The sequence below is a fragment of the Lepidochelys kempii genome, chromosome 3 (assembly GCF_965140285.1).
Source record: "Lepidochelys kempii isolate rLepKem1 chromosome 3, rLepKem1.hap1, whole genome shotgun sequence".
Taxonomy (NCBI): domain Eukaryota; kingdom Metazoa; phylum Chordata; order Testudines; family Cheloniidae; genus Lepidochelys; species Lepidochelys kempii.
In genome coordinates, this window is record NC_136382.1 from 140,751,283 (window position 1) to 140,772,925 (window position 21,643).

Sequence of the window (21,643 nt, forward strand, 5' to 3'; positions counted from 1 at the left end):
TCTAGAGCATGGAGTTGGCGTGGTCGGCTGGGCAGTTGCTCACAACAAGGGACAACTGCTAGGTGCGCTCACCAACCTGGGCAATCAGGAAAAGGCATTTCAAAAGGTCTTGAAGGGCAGGGAAAAGGGGGTATAGCTTCTGATCTTCATGTGTATGGGGAGACTTTGGCAAACCAGTAAAGTGCCTGAAACCACTATGGCTTATTGCTAAAAGCAGCCAAGTCAGCAGGCTGTAAATTGGCCATTCAGCACTCTCAGTTTGACCAAGGCAGGAGCTGGGGGGAGTTTTGGGTGCCACAGAAAGGGCAGCTTGATCCCGCGTCCTTCCTCATAAGAATTGTGTTGAAGGCTGAAAACTCTGGAAGAACCCACACCTGCTTAATCAATAATCAGAAGGAACCTCTTGCTTGACTATTGAAACTGCTTACTTAACAAGTTTTCTTTAAGGGACATGTCATTCTATTAGTAATGTATAAATAAGGGGGGAAAGTTTTGAGGTAGTTGGACTCTTTTTGCAGTCCCCACCAGCAGACAGAAGATTTGGCCACCGGAAGCCACTCGAGAGCCACACTCAGCTTTGGTAATTATCAAGGGTTGGGGGTGTTTTACTAACCTTTTGCGGACGTGTGTAAGTGCTTGAGACTAAGTTTAGCGTTAAGTGAAAACACTCTTGGGTTGTCCTGTTTGTGCCAGCCATCTATTGGTTGGACGGCCGTGTCTCCCCTGATTTATTTCCTGACACCATCTTGCACACAGTAAAAGTTAACAAGAGCTTTGGGTTGAAAGAACCCCAGGTAACACGTGACCCCTGGGCAGCAGAGTTCACAATTGTGACAAGGCATTCAGTGTTGGTCACTGAGGAACAGCTGCTGGAGAACTGTTAGGAGCGACACTGGTCATGCAGTGCCTACACTCACTGTGTTGAGCTCAGGACATTGACAATAGCTCACTGTTCTGGGGATGGTTTTACTGTGTCATCATAATGGAGCACTTATATCAGCCAGAGACAAATTTTAGGCTTGACACAAACACAAATACGTCAACAGAAGTCAACTTGTGTGGATCTGCTTTGTAGTGTAGGTGAGGCCTAAGTGTAAAGTGCAGCCCAGAGGTATATGAACTACCAAAACATTTGTACCCTTTTTACTTTAAATCAGCTCTTTAAAATCTTCTCAATGGCAGTGCATCTATGGCAAAATATAAATAGCTGCAACCTGGTGCCTCACGGGGCCTGGTTTGACGAATACCGCCAGCTGAGGAGGACTCATCTATTTGCTCAACCAGCACTGCCTTCCAGATAAAGTGTGTTTAAAACGGGTAGAATGGGGGGAATGTTCTTCCAGTGGCTGATGGCTCATGGACCCAGCTGCAGTCATTGGGAGGCAAATCAGTACTGGATTCCATTACAGACTCTCCATTTCACACCCACAACTTTGCATCTCCAGGTGGATTGTAGTTTGCAGTAAATGACAGGAAACAAATCACTGGTTAGGTAGGTACTGATTTTATTATTTATTATTATTATTAATAATTTGCAGACAAAGGGTTCAGTTGTCTCTTCAGAGTTACTGGGGGAGGAAGTGTAACCACTTCGTTTGCAGTAGCTGGATGCATTATGGATATAGGCCTAATAGGCAAGATCTCTCAATGATCCCACTCAAAGGTAGTCTTCTGCACAATCAAAGGCATTGATTCCTTTGGACTTTTCCCTCTAGTGTTAGCTAATACAGCTGCAGGTCACTGGCTAAAAAGAAAAGTGAAAGAGTTTGCGTGTAAGTCCCTAGCAAAAGAAATGATTCTTTGGCTCATATACTGTGGCTGGGGCTCCAAATCTAGGCATTAAAGAGCAAGAGATGCTAGTTTCCAAGTGTGTGAGATCCCTGCACTGGGAGTGCTCTACCCACACCTGAGTAGCAACTCATTCTAAGCAAGAGTGAAGGCCTGTCAAAATAGCTTCATTTCAAAGGGTTAATCTGTTTTAAAAGATCAGGCTGCCCAGACTATCATACAACATAGTCAAATCTCAGTAACTATTACAGGTAATAGCGTTTTAACCCTTACAGAGGGCTACACAGACATACAGTTGGCTTCCTGTAACTGGTTCTGCATTGCTCAGGTACTCTCTCCTCTGCTGAGGCACTATGATATAGCTGCCGAGAATAAACGGAAACATACGTGGTTAGCTAGTGGGGCAAGTGTGGATGCCCAAACATGGGTGTGATAACAGAAATACTGGTGTATGGACACATATTGAACCATGGTACTTGTAAACTCGTTAAGGTGACTCTGCCTCTAGTCCAGGTACATCACAGCTAAACACTGGAATGTACAGAATGTTATTTCACACTCCAAAAACAGGCCCAGGGCTGGATCACCAGGTGATGTATATTGGCACTTGTCCACTGAAGTCACCAGTGCTACAATGATTTACGCCCACCGAGGATCTAACCCCAAGCATTATCATAGAGCAATCCAGCAGACTGACAAAGTCCAGAAGTGTCTCTTAACCTAGCTCCCGCCTTTCTTGCAGGGACCAGACTAGCTACAGACAGCTACAAGCTACAACACACCAGTGTATCATCATTTAGATGTTCCCAATCACTTCTAGACAACAGAAACAGTATAGCTGCTCTCAGGAAATTAATTTTAGACTTTCTGCATAAACTTTCAGATTATAAACCCCTAAATTACAGGGCTAAAAATATATTACAGCCTAATTGTGCTGCTGCATAACTGACTAATAATATGGCGCCTCTGGTTTACTGATGGAAAAGTCCAAGATATAAATGCCTAAACACTTTTTGCTAATATTGTAGTAGACATTTCTAGTCGACTTTTAACTGAAAGCTCTAAAAAATGTAGAGGCGATAAATAGGCCAGCTACAGAATGTGTGCACTAGCCACTGGTTGAAACAAATCAGTCTACCCAAACCTATAGAAGAGATGGTTTGCATGGAGAACTGCAGTAACTCAAGTGCCTAAAACCTTTATTAGCCCAGATAAAATAGGTGGACATTATTGTATTCAACACAGTGTAACGGATAGGACATGGGGCAGCACCGAATAATAAATTTTAAAAACAGCCAAGAAAACATTACCAAACACTTTTGACACACATACTGAGGGATAAGGGGCAAATCTGATTTGCTAGAAACATACATTTGACTGAGCCCCGGATCTTTAACAAGAATTCATGGATACCTTAGACGTTTAAAAGTATCAGCATTCATGGACCAAATGGCTTTTATTACCACCAGGATAGCTACTGTCACTTAATGAGTTTTTAATTTTTAGCAAAATCTGGTGTCAGCATTTTCTAGTTTCACAAGCTGTTTCACAAAGATCTTTGTGAGCTCCTTTCCCCCATCAGCATGCATAATAGTGCTTCCAAGGGTTCTGAGAAACTGAACTAAGGATTGTAAAATGCTTTGAGAATCGTAGAAGGAAGGCATCACTGAAGGGCAAACTTTTATTATTGTTTCCTTGGAATCATTACCTTAGACTGCAAAACCACAAATGATATGAATGCTCATAAAATAATCGCATCCAATTCAAACCTCACTTTGTTGCTGCAGTGGTGCCCTCCCCTAGTAGAAAGCCTGAAGGAAGGTCCCAGGAACTAAAAAAACTCCACAAGTTCACCTCATTCCTCTAAATTCTTTCATCGGGGCTCGGGTTCCTCGCCCACCTCCAGCAGCTTTCAAATCACATGGATCTCCAGAGATCTATTTGTGTGGAGGAGGCCCTGTGCTTTTACCCTAGCTCTGGGAACTTTTGCTCCACTGAATCCTTACAGCCAGGGAGCCTCCCAGGAACCTCCCCTAAGAGAGGAGAACACAGCTCTTGACTGCCCTTTGTAGATGTTCTGTGTGGGTCTGGGAGTGACTATAGGAAGAATGACGTATGTCGCCGCTCGTTTATCCTGCTTTGACTCCAGACAGGGGAAACAGTGTTGAATTGATGTCGTTTTTTCCCCCCGTTAGTTTAGCCTTAAAGTCTACATTTTGACTCTTTGGAGGAAAAACATTAGTTAGAAACATCCTTCTATCTTGTTTTTTCAATCATATGGATACCTCTACAGATCCATTCTTTTTCACGTGCACTAGACAGGTTTCAGTCCTGTAAACTGCCCTGAGGGTGTGGCACTGTATTCCCCCGCCCAGCCCAAGAAATTTAAATAATTGATTTCAATCACATTGAGACTTTGGACAACTAATTTTAAAAAATTGTGCTATTGTGAATTTAGACTGAAATCAATAATGAACTAAATTATAAATGCTATTCATAAACACCATGGCTGGTAGGGTCTGGTATTTGAATTTTACAAAACTGCTATAGGTGAAAAACAAAATATTGAAAATGAAGGCCCTGATTCCGCAGAGAAGTTAAGCAGGTATGTAACTTTACTCACCTGAATAGTCCCATTGACTTCAATATGATCACTTGTGCCTAAAGATAAGCATGTGGCGTAAGTGTTTGCTGAATCAGAAGCTAAAACAGTATTTTTACTAAAACACTTTTTTCTCAGTGGCATAAAATTGATCTCCCTTCAAACCAAAATTGCTTCATTGTTAACAATGAACATGTTTAGACTTTCAGTGTATTAAGGTTATCAGGTACGTTTTCATATCAACAGGCCTAAATCTTGAAAACAGGAGCCTAAAGTTAAGTTCCTAAATATCGGTTTAGCAGCCTAAGGGTGGGATTTTCAAAAGTACCAGAGTGATTTAGGACCACAGGTCCCATGGACTTCAAACCTCAAACCCTGACAGAGCAGTACAGCCTGGTTGAAGCATTTCAGTGGTCTTGACTTGGGGAAGTTATATCAGAAGCTGGTGTTGGTTGAAAATTCAGCACAGACTGTTTGCTCCTCAGTTTTCTGTTTCTGTTGTTCTCACAATAAGAAAGTTAATGAGGACCTTTTTTCATTTTAAATGTGAAACTTCTTAGAAAAAAAATCTATGTAAAATCTGCAATTATACTAATAATTAGGAAACTAATTAAAGAAACAAATACAAAACATCCACCTTAGCCACCAGCATGGACAAAAAGCCAATACAAAAATGGATGCTGGTGGACAAGAGTTTTGTAGGAAAGAATTTGTCAGCTGCAAGAAACGACAGTAAGGGCCAGGAAAACAACACAAGCCAAGTTATTCTGATTTGTGCAATTATTTTTTATTCCACCACTTGGAAAGAGGTCCCCATAAATCAATACTCTGCCACCATTAGAGTGTGGTTGGTGAACATGAGTTATGCTGTGCACTAATGGGTGGCTGGTAATGTAGGTTTCTTGAAGTACTGATGGATTATGGCAGGTATTGTCCTCTGAGCAGTACATTTTTTATTTTAATCATGCATTTTTAAAGTTATTACTGCCTGCCATGGAACTATGCCCCAGTTCCAATTAACAGTAGCCCCAGTGATCTTGATATGAGAGCTGTAGAGACCAAAGAAACAACTTCTAAAATAGAGTGAATTTGTAAACACTAGTGTGAATGCTCTGGAGTGTAGCAGACTTACATTACATGACTGTTCGTTAAAAATTAGCTACTTCAGTCCCCAAGTGAGAGAAGGGGAACCAGACCCCCAGCCTGCACCCACTTCCTGGGAAGATTCACTTTCATTTCAATTAACCTCAAAATGTCTAGCCTCCAGTTAGGTCAGGGATTACAACAATCTTGAGCAGCGCAACAGCTGGTTACATTCTTATATGTATGATTTATGCTTATTACATATAAGAATGTAACCAGCTGTTGACCCCATGTAACCCCGAGATAAGTGTGGAGAATATAGCACCACAGAGGACTCCCCCGTCCTGCCTGGTCAGCTGTTCCGAACGGCCAGAATCCTCTGGAGCCCCTCCGCGCATCCTAGGGGCTCCCCGCGCAGATTGAAGCATAAATTCTTCCTTCCTTCCTTCCTTCCTTCCTTCAATAAAGCGTAGTTTACTATTCTGAGGCCTGAGTGTACTCCTTTTGCTGGTATCTCCTCCCCACCCCCACCCTTGCGGGCATAACAACATACATTGTAACATCTTTCAGGAAAGAAAGACTATCTTTCTTACATTTAGGAAAATGCCATTTCCTAACTGAGTAATTTAATCTAAGTTCCAACAAAGCAGAAATACCTGAACCTTCCTAGTTCTAAACCACTGAATTACATATATACACACACACACACATTATATAAAGTTCCAGAAACACTTTATTTAAAAATGGAGTTGTAAATGCAAATAACAAAATAACATACATAATAAATGTAACAAAAATAAATAAGGAGAATGTGTCCATACAAAATAACATAGTAAATGCAAAACGCTTATTACAGAACAAAAGGGTGTAAATGCCTGAATGAACAGAAACAAAATCTTGTGTGGAGAGCCTAAATTTTTCCTAAACCATTTCCTATTTTTCATGTGTCTGAGAAAAAAATCTGTTCCCAAGGATTAAACAAAAGAAAGAATTGTGATGGTGGTTTTGGTGCACTAATTTTTCAACACCTGACCCTATTTTCAATTTATTTTTGCTCTTCTGCACCATTTCGAACATTTCCTATAGCCTCTGTAAAATAATGGAGTACAATATTGAGTTGTACAAGAAGGATATTCTATTTTCTTTTAAATTTTAAACAAATATGAAATCCATTATACCACAAATTACTGGTTTTCTTACATCACTACAAAAATGTTTTTGCATTTTTATTAACTGGTCCAACTTTTTAGCGACTTCTGAAATCCTGTACAATTAAAAATGTACAGAAAGTATTTTAAACATATGTTATATAGGATTATTGCTGAACTACTAAAGACCATTTCATAAAAGCTGCAAAACTGTATGTGTAAACATTAATATACAGAGACTGATGCAAACGCAGGGAAATTCCAGTCTACTAGTTACATTTAACAGAAATAAGATTCCTCCAAATTAGTGTTCTGGAAATACAAGATCATTTACTTTTATTTTTATTATTTCCAAATGTTACGTTACTGGGACAACTTATATAGAAAATAGGTTTATGTAAGATATTTTAAATAGACTTGCTTTTCAGTGGTATAAGCAAGAAATCTACATGAGCAGTCTTCTTTCAGAGTCCTTTTAAATGTATAAGACAGAGACAGACTTATGAGAATTCTAAAGGAAAATATACAGAAGCAATTTATTTGCTTGGGAGTGAAACTGTTGATCAACCAAGTTATGACATCTATCTCCAAGTCTTCGGAAGAAAATTTTACCCCTCATGATCATTCCAAGAAACACACATCGCTTTTGTAAACTTACGTTGCATCTGAATTGGCAACTTAGTATGAGAACCCATTGCCTCAATATGCTTTTAAATGTCCCACACAGTTGTACGTGTAAACTTGTTTTATAGTTTCGACAAACATTTGGAGAGAAATGAGATATTAAATCCTTCTACTTTCATTCAGATCAAAAAGACATTTTGAACAAGATCAAAAAGTGCCAAATTGTCCTTTCGGAAAGTGGAATAAAAACACTGCTCTGTTGAAACAAGTACAGTATTATCAATTTTCTATGTACATCAGAAGACTGACTCCTATTGATATTGATATGTTCACCTACCACTCCCAGCAAATTCTTAGTGCAAACATAATAGTTGAACTTCGTAAACTCCAAGACAATTTACGCAGCAACAAGGTTATATAAATCACAGAACTGTTTAAAAATTTCAGTACGCAAGAATGAATGCTTTGCAATGTCTGTCTTATCTTATACACTAATGTGTTATTGTACTCAAAGGCAGTATATCCTATATAAATCCTCTTATTCAGCATCAAACATAACTGTTCAATAATTCTATACAAACTATAATTGAAGAGGTCCGTTTATAGAACAGCTTGGCACAGGAGACTTGGGGTTTCAGTAACATTGGATGTTAGTCTGCTTGCAGGTCACCTTAAAAGCATGGCTCTTAAAAAGAAAAATCTATATAGGGAAAGACTGCTGATATAATTATGTTTGCAAAGCACACAACCACAAACGGCAAACCTGCCACAATCTGCTTTTCTACATTGGTATCAATGCTCATCTGTATGGTTTGAAAAGGACGTGCATGACAATCAAAGCATCACAGTTAAAGAAAACTGGTTTAACAAACCAACTGCAATTTGACCTTTTTTTTTTTGTATAAAACCAACATTATGACTCTTCATTTATTTCTAGACATTCCATATTGAAGGTAATTATGACAACAATTAATAATGTCATTCACGCACACTGGGATCTTCCTCCTCCCCATCTGGGTTGAACCTGTTGAAATGTATACTGAAGTCAGGCTTGGATTCAACATTGTCAAATGCAGTTGGAACAGAGATGACAGCAGGCCGAAGGGCCCTAGCTTCTGGTTGACAGTTTGGTTGTATCGGAGCGCGGGTACTGTGAGAAACAGGGCTGGACTTATGTTTAGGTTGAGCTGGTAAGACAGGGCTTGTGAATCCCAAGTTGCTCAGAGCATCCAAAGTGCCATCAGGGTCAATCATAGCATTAATCACTAAACCATCAAGGAGTGGGGGGAGGGAAAGAAAAAACAAAAATGAAGATTAGGGTTTTGTGCTTTGAGAAAAACAACTTTTAAAGTCTTGTCATGCTTTTCAGCATTTGAATTCATACACATCTTTGATTCCCTTCCCCTGGGTTAAGAGTCTGCAGAAAACCCATTAATATCAATAACTCAGCACTGTTCTGTTTCATTTTCAGAGTCTGAATGGAAATGATGATGCATAGGTTTGGTTCTATTCATTATTTCTATAATGCCAGAATATTGACAGATGCTGGCCTTTTGTCTGCTGGACCTTATAAAGTAATTACCTGAACACAAGAACATGATGGTGACTGTAGCTTGGTATGTTACCTCTGGCAGAAGCCTTTTCATATATTAAGCCTCAATACTTCAGAGAAACTATACAAAACCTATACAATGCATGGTTTAGTTAGAAAAAAGAGAGGGTGAACATTCTAAGACTAGCTGATAATCAGCTTGTATCTGGTACCATGAGGGCCAATAGCCCTTAAACTGTAATGGCAGATGCAGTTCTTATTCACATACAAGGGGGTCTGTAATTTGTAATATTACTAAGATATTATATTTCCTTCAGTAATACCCTATAGTAGTAAATTCCAAAAATTGATTAAATGTTGCATAAAACAGTAATTTCTTTTACCCATTTTAACTGACTACATTAGGAAGTGGGGAAAACTGAAGTACCTAATAGAGCTTCACTGTACAATTAATTATTTGGTATGTTCACTGTGTATTTTTCTGCTTTCCAAACAGAATTGATCTATGTTTCCATAAGGTCGAATTAGATTGTCTGAGCGCCTAAATAATCAGTGTTTTAATCTTTGATTAAATGTGTGCCCACTCATACATTTTGTTACCCTTCTCAGGACCTCATATTTCTAAGTTTTTTAAGGTAAAGTAACTTAACCCAAACACAGTAATCAATGTAATAGATTAATAGAGGGTTTAAAATCAAATCAGAATACAAACAAAATAGCAAATTACAATACAACATACAAAAAACCAAGACAACACAACCCAACATCACAAAGAAATATACATATACATAGACCATCACTCCATCTCTCCCGTTGAAACTGCTCTTCACCTCACACACATTTACGTGTGTACACATTTTATATATGTTGTAGTGTAGGTTCTCTTTAATGTAGTCAAACTCAGCTAATTAATAGTTTAAAGTTGCATTTATTTATTTTATCAGTGCAATATACATGTGATTCACTCTTAGCAATGTCTGCATAGCAAACTTTTATAACTGGAGCATATATCTCCACCCACCACACATCCTCATAATAGTCTTGACACAGGGAAAAGCAACAGTTTAGCATTTATGTAGTATTTTGGTAGCGCCATGAATTATCAAGAAATTATTCAGTACTCTGAAGTAGAGAGGACCATGTAATTTTAAATATCACTTTTACAGCATTAATCTGGAAGTCCTTAATTTTTGGACATAATCAAATAACCTGTTTTAGACACTCCCTACATGCTGCACTCCTACTATATTTTTCTTTCTTGTCCTGAATTGTTCTATGAAGATATTAGTGCCTTGGAGAGGTCTTGATTTATCCAAGTTAACCAGGCTGACTGCCCCTTGCCAAATAAATACATACATAAAAATATTGAATCTGTCAAGCTTTCCTGATGTAAGTCTTTTGGTTTCTTTTGGGAGCCTCTCTCCTTTTCATTTTAACTCTGGCCTTCTCTCTTCTATACAAAGTGCATAATAATTTCCTCCCCCATAGTTTTAAAATAATTTAGTAAATCCTCTTTACCGAGATGTTATTCATATTATATTAATGTTTGATTACTGTTTATCATTATTATAATTTATTAAAATAACATTTTGGTTTATTCCTTCTATATACACATTATGGAAGTCTTGTTTTAGCTTACATGGAGATTCTAACTACTTCAAACAGAATTAATATATAATACACTGGTTCAAACAACGACAAAAAAAATTGTTTCTTCTATGAACAGTAAGAAACTGGCCAGTGGAGAAAATTTCACTCTTCCCGAGTCATGTAATTTAGCTCAGTTCACAATATATTCTCCCAGCATTCATATTTAGTAAGAAGTGAATAAGATTTACATGGTTTTAATGGAAAATGTCTAACCCTGTACTTCAGGTCCGTATTTATTAGGGGTTTCTGCAATACATTTAGACATAATGCAGCAAAACTGTATAAAACATGAAATACCTTGCAACTGTTTTTCAACTCTTTTCAGCTCCTGCAAGATTGATGAAATCTCCTGGGGAAGAAACATACATTCAAACTTCTAGTGCTACTTTTCACTAAGAAAAAGCAGATTTAATAGTTCAACAGTAAACTTAAAAGAAATCTTCTCATAAGTTATTTGGGTTGTATCTCCCTGTGGTAGCAGTGGCTCTTGTTGGAGATGATGGGTGGGGTGGGGTGGGAAGGGGAAGAAATAACCAGGGTCCCTGGCCAGATGGCCAGTTAGGTGAGGCTGCACTGCTGTGGGATGTACAACTGGTTGTCCAATCAGAAACAAAGAATTCCTTTGACTGGCCAGTTGCCCACATTAGTCCCTTAAATGGGGCACATGGGTATCAAGGCTCATTCCATTCCTTGCTCATGGACCCGCAAAACCTATTATCCATGAGCCAGACTGAATCCCCTCATGGTACCAGGGTTGGAAAGAACCATTTTGCCAGAACATTGAGGCAGCTAACCGGCAAGGCCTTGCAGGAAAGTTACAATATACATTCATTTTTAGGGGTTGTGGGGAAGATGCTTCACGTTTCAACCTGATTTAGGGGGAATCAGGATAGCTTATACCCCAAGACAAGAGGTATTTTGAATGGCAGAGGTTAGCTTGATGGTGGCTCTAATATAATTTACTAGAGTTGAGCACCCAGCTAACATGGTGGCCATGCCTGGAAAGTCTGAGCTGTACAGTCTAGGCACCACAAAAGAAAATTAGGTAACCATGATTATGACCAGATAGTTACCCCACAGCCATAAGGGCTGCAGTCACTAATGTACCAGTACTTACATTACTGATACGTTAACACAAAACTGTAGCTATGAAGTCATTTCATTTTAATATTGTACCGTGTTGTTGTGGAATACCTGCAATAAGGTCAGTTTGGGTGCATCTATAATCCTACCTCTAGAATACCAATTGGGCATGTTAGAACTGTAAACTGAGGCCTGGTTTACAGTATGCGGCTATTTCGGAATTAGCTGAGTTAATTCAAAATAAAGCTGATTCCATCCACATGACCAAACCAGTTTTTTTGATTTAAAGGGCTCTTTAATCTGATTTCTGTACTCCACCTCGGCAAGTGGAGTAGCGCTAAAATCGAGATCGCCGTTCCGGGTTACAGGTACTGTGGACGCAATTCGACATTATTGGCCTCCGGGAGCTATCCCAGAATGCTCCCTTGTGACCGCTCTGGACAACACTCTCAACTCTGATGCAGTAGCCAGGTAGGCAGTAAAAACCCTGGGAACTTTTGAATTTCATTTCCTGTTTGGTCACCATCAGGATAGTCCACCATCACAGGCGACCATGCAGAGTCCACCATCACAAGAGACCACGCAGTCCTGGATTCGCAGATGAGCTCCCGCATGGTCTGAACGGGAGGTACTGGATCTCTTCACACGTTGGGGAGACTAATCTGTTATGGCAGAACTACGTTCCAAAAAAAGAAACACAAATACGTACGCTCAAGTCTGCAGGGCCATAACGGAAAGAGGCTACTCCAGGGACACAGAGCAGTGTCGTACAAAAATCAAGGAGCTCAGGCAAACGTACCAAAAAGCCAGGGAGGCGAATAGGTGCTCTGGGTCACAGCCCCATGCATGTCGCTTCTACTGTGAGCTGCATGCAATTATGGGGGGTGACGCCACCACTACCCCACCACTGTCCGTGGACACCTGCAAGGGGGAAGTTGCACGGAGCAAGGAGGATGAGTTATTGGAAGATGAAAGTGCACAGGTGGCAAGTGTGGTATCCGTTTTCCCCCCAGCCAGGAACTATTCTTAACGCTGGACCCAATAGCCTCCGCCCACTCCCAATGCGGGCTCCTGGACCATGACTTTGGAGAAGGCACTTCTGGTGAGTGAGAGCCTGATGGGAGCCAAACGGTTGGGGGTGGGAGGAAACCCAGTCGTGCTGGCCTGTTTGCGTTTAGTTTAAAGGACTCATCCCTGCTCAGAGCCTCATTGGAGCCACACGGGGTGTGTGTGTGTGTGGGGTGGGGGTATTGTGTGAAGCGATCATCCCAGAGAGCCTGCAGGCCCTCCTTTTATATGGCAAACCCACCAGGCATTGTTTGCTATGGGAAAGGGGGCCTGGCAGTTTCAAAGCATTGAAATGAATGCGGAAGAAGCAGAACCCTGCGTGCCACTAGGGCTTACCATGGCTGCCTGCAAGCTGAATTCTGTTGCCCAGCCTCATGTGATGGCTTACTCACACCAGAGTAGCAGGCACTTCAGTAAAAGAGGCAAAATGCGACCTTGTACAGAAAGAACATGTGCTGTGTACTATGAATTACCTGTTTCACTGAGAAAGTGTCCCCTTTGTTCTCTAAAATGTATCTTTTAAAATACTACCCTCCCTTTTTTTCCCTCCCACAGGTGCAAATGTTTCAACGCAGCCCCTATCTACTCTGTCCCAGAGGCTGGTCCAGATTAGAAGGCGGAAAAACCGAACTCGGGATGACATGTTTGCTGAGCTCATGCAGTCCTCCTGCACTGACAGGGACCAGCTGAATGCGTGGAGGCAAACAATTGCAGAGTCCCGTGAAGTGTTAAATGAACACAAAGAGAAGAGGAACGTTAGCCTTGGTACTGTGGACACACTTCACCAAATTCACGCGCTTTAGTGGGGACACACAAGACCGAATGTACACAGTCCCTTCCAAAAATTTGAACAGAATAATTTCAAAATAATTTCGTACTGTAGATGTACCGTGAAGCAGCAAAGTTCTAATATTCATAATGCTTTGGAAAGAGCAATGAAGAAACATTCTTCTTTTAAAGCTAAGAATTTTGCAAAATAGCAACTGACTTCCAGAATCCTTTTGAAAGACTTCTGTTTTCAAGAATCCATGAATTGGATTAATCAAGGTGGCCAAGAAAGACTTGAGCCAATTATCTTGGGTTTGATGGATTGAGGCAATATCTTTCAGCAGATTCCACATTTGAACATGACATCAGTGTTCTAATATCTATTGAGTTAATAAGATTGAAAACTAAGGGTTAATCAGCTTGTGATTTAGCCCATTGCCAGGAACAGTGCATTGTTGTGCTGTGAGAATGTGACTAGTAAATTCAGTCTCCTTCCTGATCTCCCCACTGCTCCAGGAAGGGAGTAGACTTGATGGGTGTGGACACTCCAAATGCACTGGTGTGACTACACTTCCCAGTCCTTTGGGCATCAGGAGGTGATGTAGTAGCTCTGCAGAGCGTGTTTCCCTCTTCTTGCAGGAAGCAGTGGTAAAGTGCAATGGAGTAAGGGGGTAACTCACATGCTCCACTCCCTTGCCCTTGCGCTCAAGATGGGCCACAATCTGGCCTTAAACAAGAAGGAATAACAAATTCTTACTTACACATTTCATAATGTCAATTGAAAAGCAGAAAACAAATGTGCTTAATTTTGAAGAGGGCTCTTCTGATGATATTTCCTAAGTATTTTCATTCACTTACATCAAAGCACAACTATTTTTCTAAATAGTAAGGGTCAGTAATTAAATCTGTCTTCCTCAAGCATGTGAAATAATTCCAGTGAGAATTCCTCCATAAACATAATCCAGATTTTAAATGCTGAGGGTTACTAAATTATTCTTTGCTCAAATTAAATGTATTTTAAGGAGTCGGTGTTTGTTTTGACACCTTGATTTATTAAGCCATTCTTCAGAAAAAAATCTCTCAGGTTATTTCAGGCCATTTCTCACTCAGAGTGACATGTTCTGAATACGCTAGCCTTTGGTTTATGGTCCTAATGTAATATGCCTAACAAAATGCATATAAACACAATGGTTGAGCTATGCTTTGTAGTATTTTAAATGAACATTCTTAAGATGCTGAATTCTAGAGAACACAATGTTTTTCTTGTAATTTTGTTCAATATCCCTGAAGTATGAAAATTTTAACTAATTTAAGAGCTGCTGAGGCAGAAAGTCTCCTAAATCCTCAAACTTTTTCTCGAGATTATTGCCTTGCTTCTTCCCCTTTAAAACATGCCCAATCATTTATGGATCAGAAACCAGGTAAAAATGGGTCTCATTCCATCCCAAGAAGATACTTCTTCATACCATGCTTGAAGTTTTTACAATAGGAACTTCGCTTTCAGTTCGTAACTTGTTTTCAATTTCTTCCCAATTCCGGTCTTTGTCCTTAAACAATATTCTATAAACAAGAAATGCAAAAATTTTATTTTAAAAAGAGATACATTATCAAATACACTGTGTTTCAAAGATCTACTGACCTAGGATGTAAAAAATAAAAAAATAAAAAAATAAAAAGGGCTTTGAAAACCCTGACAAACTGGAATTTGAAATGAAGACAATTGCCACAGTCCTAGCATTAAGGGTTATATTTTCAATGGAATTTGTAGCTAACTCCTTGTATAACTACTATTGACAATAAAAATTGCAGTCACATCTAAATACTTGCACTGTTTTGAAAACATATATCTAAATATCACTCCTACTTTTCCTACCACACAGAACTGTGTTTTTTCAATCTGATGTTTTTATAACAGGCAAAAAAAATCTTTTATTGATCTTGTATTTTACAAGACTTGCAAATAGAAGTGAAAAAATAATGTTAATAGATCAAACATGACTCCTCATTTTCATTCTTTTAAATAAATTAATGGAAAATACAGTATGGTAGCAAAATAAAGAAAAATATGAAGACAGTTGTGTTGTGCAGACTTTATAAACTCATTTAGTAATGCTGATAGTTTTTTCGTTAATCAAACATATTACAGCACATGGTTTCTGAGGGTGGACAGAAAATCTTTTTTCTAGTGACCGAGAATCTTAGAAACCTCAGCTGTATGTATATAACTTAGTAACATGAGAGTTTTCGTACAGTAAAAACAAATTTCCTTTTATTGTTTATTTTAGAGCACCCTTATAGTAGGTGCTTCAAAGACAATTTCTTGTTTTATTATTTCCCTGCAGTATTGAACAGTTTTTATATTCTCTTGCTACATCACATAAATGTCATTTCAGGTTGTCAAAGTGTCACATCACAAAGAAAAGGGGATCTATGGGTATTTAATGTTTGGGTTACTGCAACTTTATTTTCAAGTAGTGAATAAAAGCCACTAACTATCACTCCATGTGAGAGTATATCCTCAAATTTGCCTTCCCCTGAATAATACAATTAGTTATTAAACACACGAAAATGCAACTGCAATCATTGCATTTGTTACTGGTATTTCAGAACAAGAAGGAATTTATCTATGTTTTTCCCATTCAGGAGACAGTGCCATCCATAAGTGTCCAGGCAGGGAAATTAATTAATTTAAAGCACCATCAAAAGGCCACACACTTTAAACAATCACCAAGTTAGTGAGGGCTCTCTCCGGAAATCATTATTTTTTATATGTGAAATTGGTGTGATGTGTAGCATTTTACATCTCTTAAAGGCTGGGATTTTTCAAAGCACCTAAGAGGGTTGTGTGTCCAAATTCCAATGAATTGCAGTTGGTGTTTGGCACCAGCTCCCTTAAGCTCTTTCAGAGACCTCAGCCTAAAAATTACCATCATGGTAGAAGGGTCTATTTTTTCAAAACCTGTGCCCCTTTATTATACTTTAAATTTTGCAGGCAGCTCAAATTTGTCCTAATTGCTCCTCCTGACTTTGCTATTGATCTTCACAGTCACTGTTGTCTCAATATCAAACCATAAACATCATGAGTTTTTCTTGTCAAATGTTTCAATTCACTAAGAAGTGCTGGCTCAGGGTATGTCTACACTGCAATCAGGAAGTGTGGATTGTACCATGTGTAGACATATCTGAGCTAGCTTTGATTGTGCTAGATCAAAGCTAGCTTGCATAACAATAGCTGTGAAATGGTGGCAGCAGGGGCTCTGGCTAATATTTAGTCCTACCATGAGTGCAGAGGACTGGACTAGATGACCGCTCGAGGTCCCTTCCAGGCCTATGATTCTACTCAGGTATGTTACCAGGATCCTGGGTGAGCAGAGCTAGCCCATGCAGCGACTCACACAGTCGTGGCTTCACTGGTATTGTTACCCAAACTAGCTTTGACCAAAGCTACTTGGGTATGCCTAGACATGCTGCAATCACACCTCCCCATTGTAGAGTAGACACACACTCAGTGCAGCGGGAACAAGGCAAAGGACCAAAGGAAGAAGAGAATTAGTGCCTTAATAGACAAAGCCAGAGCAAGGATAGGCATTAATAAAACCTCTTTTCCAAGAAGACAGAATAAACCAGAAAATTATCAAGGGTATGGAGAAAGATGACACCCTTGTGAAGGAGCCCACCTCTTTAGGACTGAGTAGTTCTACTGGGACAAAACCATTTGGTTACAGATATACTCAGAGAGGTGGCCTGAAGATATTCAAGGTTTTCTGACAGGGAGTGAAGATGTAAAACTCACCTTCAAAGTTATCAAACTTCAAGCCTGCAGACCTGAAAGTCAGACTAATTTTGAACCATTAGGACTTACCTGCAGATTGATGAGCTACAGAAAGAGTAAAGCTAGTTAGGTCCTGTAGTACTGGCGCAAATAACTCCTGGAGACGTTTGGGAAACACTGTATAGAGAATCAGCTCCGGCTATACTTTCTGCATCTTCTACTGGTTTGTCTATCATTCTGGATATCAGTATGAACACGGTTTCTTTAGTGCTTAAGAATTATTTACTGTTCCTTACTCCTTATCTGAAGTCATAATGCTCTGTTTTTGGCATCACACTTGTTAGTTTCTGTGGAAACGATTGTGATGCGACAAACAAACAGGGGATTAGTACTTCATGTAGGGAATATGCAGCTAGACCAGAAGAACATATTCCTGTTGAATGTAAATATCCTTAGTAGAAGAAAAGTTCAGAAAATCTAAGATATATAAGCAGAATTGTTTCTAAATATTCTATTTTCCAAAATTCACCAGGAGGCACTCAATGCTTTTCCAAGAAATTGCGGAAGGTATTAGGACACTCACTCAGATATGACACTTATCTTTTCCCCTTTTTCCTCATTTACCCTCTTATTATCAATTTTATTATTTCAATTTTTTCCTACCTCTAGGTCAGGTGATCAGATTCTTCTGCTGGCTTCAGTCTGACTCACTCCAGAGTTAATGCTGTTTGTTTCTCCATCTTTTCTATTTTTCTCTATCATTAGCTCTCCTTATCTTTTAATTTCTCCCTTTCCCCATGCTTATTTTTTTTAGCCTCTTGTATTTTCTTTCTTTTCTGCTCAATAATCTATCAGTATTTTCCTTTTCTGTGCTGCCTTTCCCCTGATTTCTGCATATCTCCTCTCACCTCCTGTTATGTCTAGATACAGACTGAAGTATGGATACTTCTACCTATCTACACATAGGCTCTAGCAGCAGGTTTCTAGGATTTAAAGGGGCAAATTTCCTTTCTGTTGCCTCTCAAGTCCAATCACAACCACACTGAACCAGCTAGAATTTAATCAAGGCCACATACCTGTGGCCACCAGTGTTTAACTTCATGTCCCAGTACTGGTAACTGATGGATCTCAATTACCTAAAGCTGGTCAGGAAAAAACTTCCAATACATTTTAAAGTTGTTCCATTGTGTAGGGATCAAAATGGAACCGATTTTATTTTTAAAAAATTGTGAATTTTTAAAAAGTGAAAATGGTATAGAAAACACTTCTGTAACAATTTTGATGTTTTTGATAGTTTTTGCAACTTTTTAATCCAAATACTTTTGGAAGTTTTCCTCATGTGCCTGCAAGACTGCTGCCTTCCCTCCTATCCCTTTCCTTGTGGTATTAAGTCCCACTTGCCTTACCTTCTCTCCAATACACTTAACTGACAGTGCAGCTCTCCATTTTATTTCCGTCACACTAAACACTCTGCTCCAAATATAGGAGACTTGAAAAGCCTAGAAGTTAGCACCAACACAGATCTGCATGCTGGCTTTGTCCTCCCAAGATCACACTTAGCATACGTCTGCGGACGTGATCCCCAGCTCAAGGAGACATAGCTGTGCTAGCCCCCATGGAGTTAGCATGCTAAAAATAGAGTGTAGCCACATGAGGGGCTGGCTGCTTCAAGTATGTACTTATGGTCTTAAATGGGTATATACTTGGTGCGGTGCTGCTTGTGTCACAGCAGCTAACCTCTACTTTTAGTGCACTAGCTTGATCAAAGCTAGCATGGGTGCGTCTTCTTGAGCTGGGAATTATACCCCCAGCTTGAAGTGCAGAAGTACCCTTTCACTCCATATGCCTCCTGACCCCCAAAACAAACATTATAACTTTCCTCTTCCCTTCCTAGCTGCCTCATGCTCCTGCTTTAACCTCTTCTGATAACATAGGTAAGAAGTGTTTTTAAATAGCAAGAAAGATAAATTGTATAGACTTTCCCTTCTCTGAGGAGCCACCACTATAAGTAACTTCCAAAAAGGTGGTGATACTATGCTGGGCAAGAGAACTGTGGAATTTTGGGGTAGTTTATAGTGCAACCATTGAGATTCTTATCCATCATTGTCTACAGACAAATAGGGGAGAAGCCAGCAAAACAAAATGATTTCTTTTTCCCCTCAAATTCATTTATTTCCTAAACACAGATGCATCTCAGTTTATTTTTAATCTCTAGCAAACACTCTTGTGTGGAACTGCTGAAATATATGTACTTAAATTCAGAACCTAACTCAGCTGGTCTTTTGGGTTAAACTGCAAATGGTATTGCAAATAAATGATACAGCAAAGAATAGTGCTCTCACTCCAAAATGTGTTTCTCGGATATGACAGATTTTACCTGTTTTAGAGAGATGTAAGTTTATAAGGACACAATTCGTTAGCACAACTCCAGTTGCCCTGCACTGCGTTTGTCTTGTAACAGAATCTCACACTGGTGGACAACAAAATTTGGGGGAAGATTTTTCAGACACTAAGGTCAGCTAGGTGCCCACCTCTAACTGGTGCCTTTGAAAAATTCCTCTTGATTTTCAAGTTGAAGGACTCTGTTATAGTGCAAGATTGATAGTTGTCAGTCTATGCTGATTCTCACTATGTTACTATGGGCCAAATTCTCTGCTGATATTAGCATGAATCATTTTATATAAATCAAGATTTAATCTACTCAATTTAGCAGGTGTGCACAACTGGCATACACTTACTCAAGTTTTCTACTAGTAAAATGAAAAATCTTTGATTGCCTCACTGGAGAGGTACTGTAGGAAATACTACTGAAAACTTTTACACTGTATTTTACAGTATTATGCAAATGCATCATCCTGTTGTAAATGTACAGAACATGTAGAGTATGCACAAGTTTGGTTCATGCTGCATACTGATTATATAATACCTAACTTACTTTCTAAATTTTCACACCTATAAAACTCAAATACGACTCTACTTAATAACCTGCTTCCTTCAGAAGGCGTTAAAGGAACTGCTGAATATACAAAAAGACATTATGCTGAACTCTAAATAAAGTTTATGATGAATTGCAACTGGGTTGGCAACATTTTTTCATATCAAAAGGTATCAGGTTGTCCTCTGAGATGAAGGATTACAAAGGAATAAAAAGTGAAAAAATATTTGAATAATTTATTATTTCTGAGGCACTCCTTTGACAGGTGAATGCTGGGAAACATTCAAGAACAATTCAGCCAGTCAACAAGATTCCTACTCTAATGAAACAGATTACTTTTAATTATATGAAAAAATAAAAAATTCTGCATAAACATAACTGTGATTTCCTGGGGAGACTACGCTGAAATATAATCCTGAATTATAAGAATATTTTGTTTATAATTTCAATATTTTGAATTCCTTCTATAAAAATATTTCAACACATGAACAAGTTCCAATATATTACATTTTGCAAGTGTTCAGATGTTAGCCTTTTACAGTCTGTTATTAAACTAAATTACATCTTTCTCTGAGAGGCAGATTAATCTTATGCAGTTTATGAGTTCTGACCATTTGCACTCTTCGTTATAAAAAGTCTCATTCTTGCTAATTCTCCATAGTAACGTTCAATTCGGATAATCTGAAGTGGATTAGTGGAGAGTCAAATAAATTGCACTTTTCTGTAAATCTGCATATCATGAAAAATTTTACACAAAGATTTAAGAACTTTAACAACATTTTAATAAATTGTAGTATGCAAATCATCTTGAGAGTGGAAGAGGAAAAAAGGAGGAAGAAGAGAATGATTGGTTTATCTCTGATGTTATAATCCCACAACCCACCAATATGATCATTCATTGTGGTGAATGTGGGGGAAACCAGAGAAATGGATGAAAGCCAGTCCAGGAACAAAACTACCTGTTCATGAGAGTAGTACCCTGCTAAACGTTCTTTATAGCTATCACCATATTCTGTTATTTTTAACGCAGCAGTCAGGTTCGGTGGATAGGTCTTTAAAAAGATTTTACTTGATTCTCCACTGAGTCACACCACTTCTGCTAGGGAATACAAGGGTAACAAAATATATATATTGGTGTAATTGAATTCAACAGTGCTTTTACACTTTCAAAAAGAATGTTATGTTTCTCCGTCTTTGTCTTTAAGCAAGCCTATTCACTATCACTACCACAATATCATCCTCAACTATATTAACACTTTCACTGCTGTTGCTAGCTGCATAATGCTGTGCTGGATGAAATCTGTGTTTTGGCAATTAATTTCAGTCATACATCTAAAGTTACATTATCCGAGGCATACTAGTCAAATTCTGTATTGCTTCTTCCATGTATTTTTAAATTTCTATATGACCAGTCAGAAAATTTTACACAAAATTCACTCAAATTATTTTTTACTGTACTTTTTAAATGCTGCTAGTTTTAAATGCTAGTACAATTGAAATTGGACATTAAGTTATGGAACTCTGAAATCTACATTTAGTGTTTCCACTCCCCCATGCCAGCCAAAGTGGA

At 38.8% G+C, this 21,643-nt stretch overlaps 1 protein-coding gene across 8 annotated transcripts in view; it reads right to left on the reverse strand.

Moving 5' to 3' along the window:
• Positions 1 to 6,548: 6,548 nt before the first annotated feature.
• The window catches only part of CEP170 (centrosomal protein 170), a 181,973-nt gene continuing 166,878 nt past the window's right edge, over positions 6,549 to 21,643 (reverse strand). For all 8 annotated transcript variants that reach the window (XM_073338241.2, XM_073338248.2, XM_073338240.2 and 5 more), the window contains 3 exons: positions 14,833 to 14,926; positions 10,745 to 10,796; positions 6,549 to 8,510 (listed from right to left, as the gene is read on the reverse strand). In XM_073338241.2, the coding sequence (XP_073194342.1) occupies positions 8,224 to 8,510; positions 10,745 to 10,796; positions 14,833 to 14,926 (433 nt within the window). In that variant the 3' untranslated portion in view covers positions 6,549 to 8,223. The remainder of the gene's footprint in view (positions 8,511 to 10,744; positions 10,797 to 14,832; positions 14,927 to 21,643) is intronic.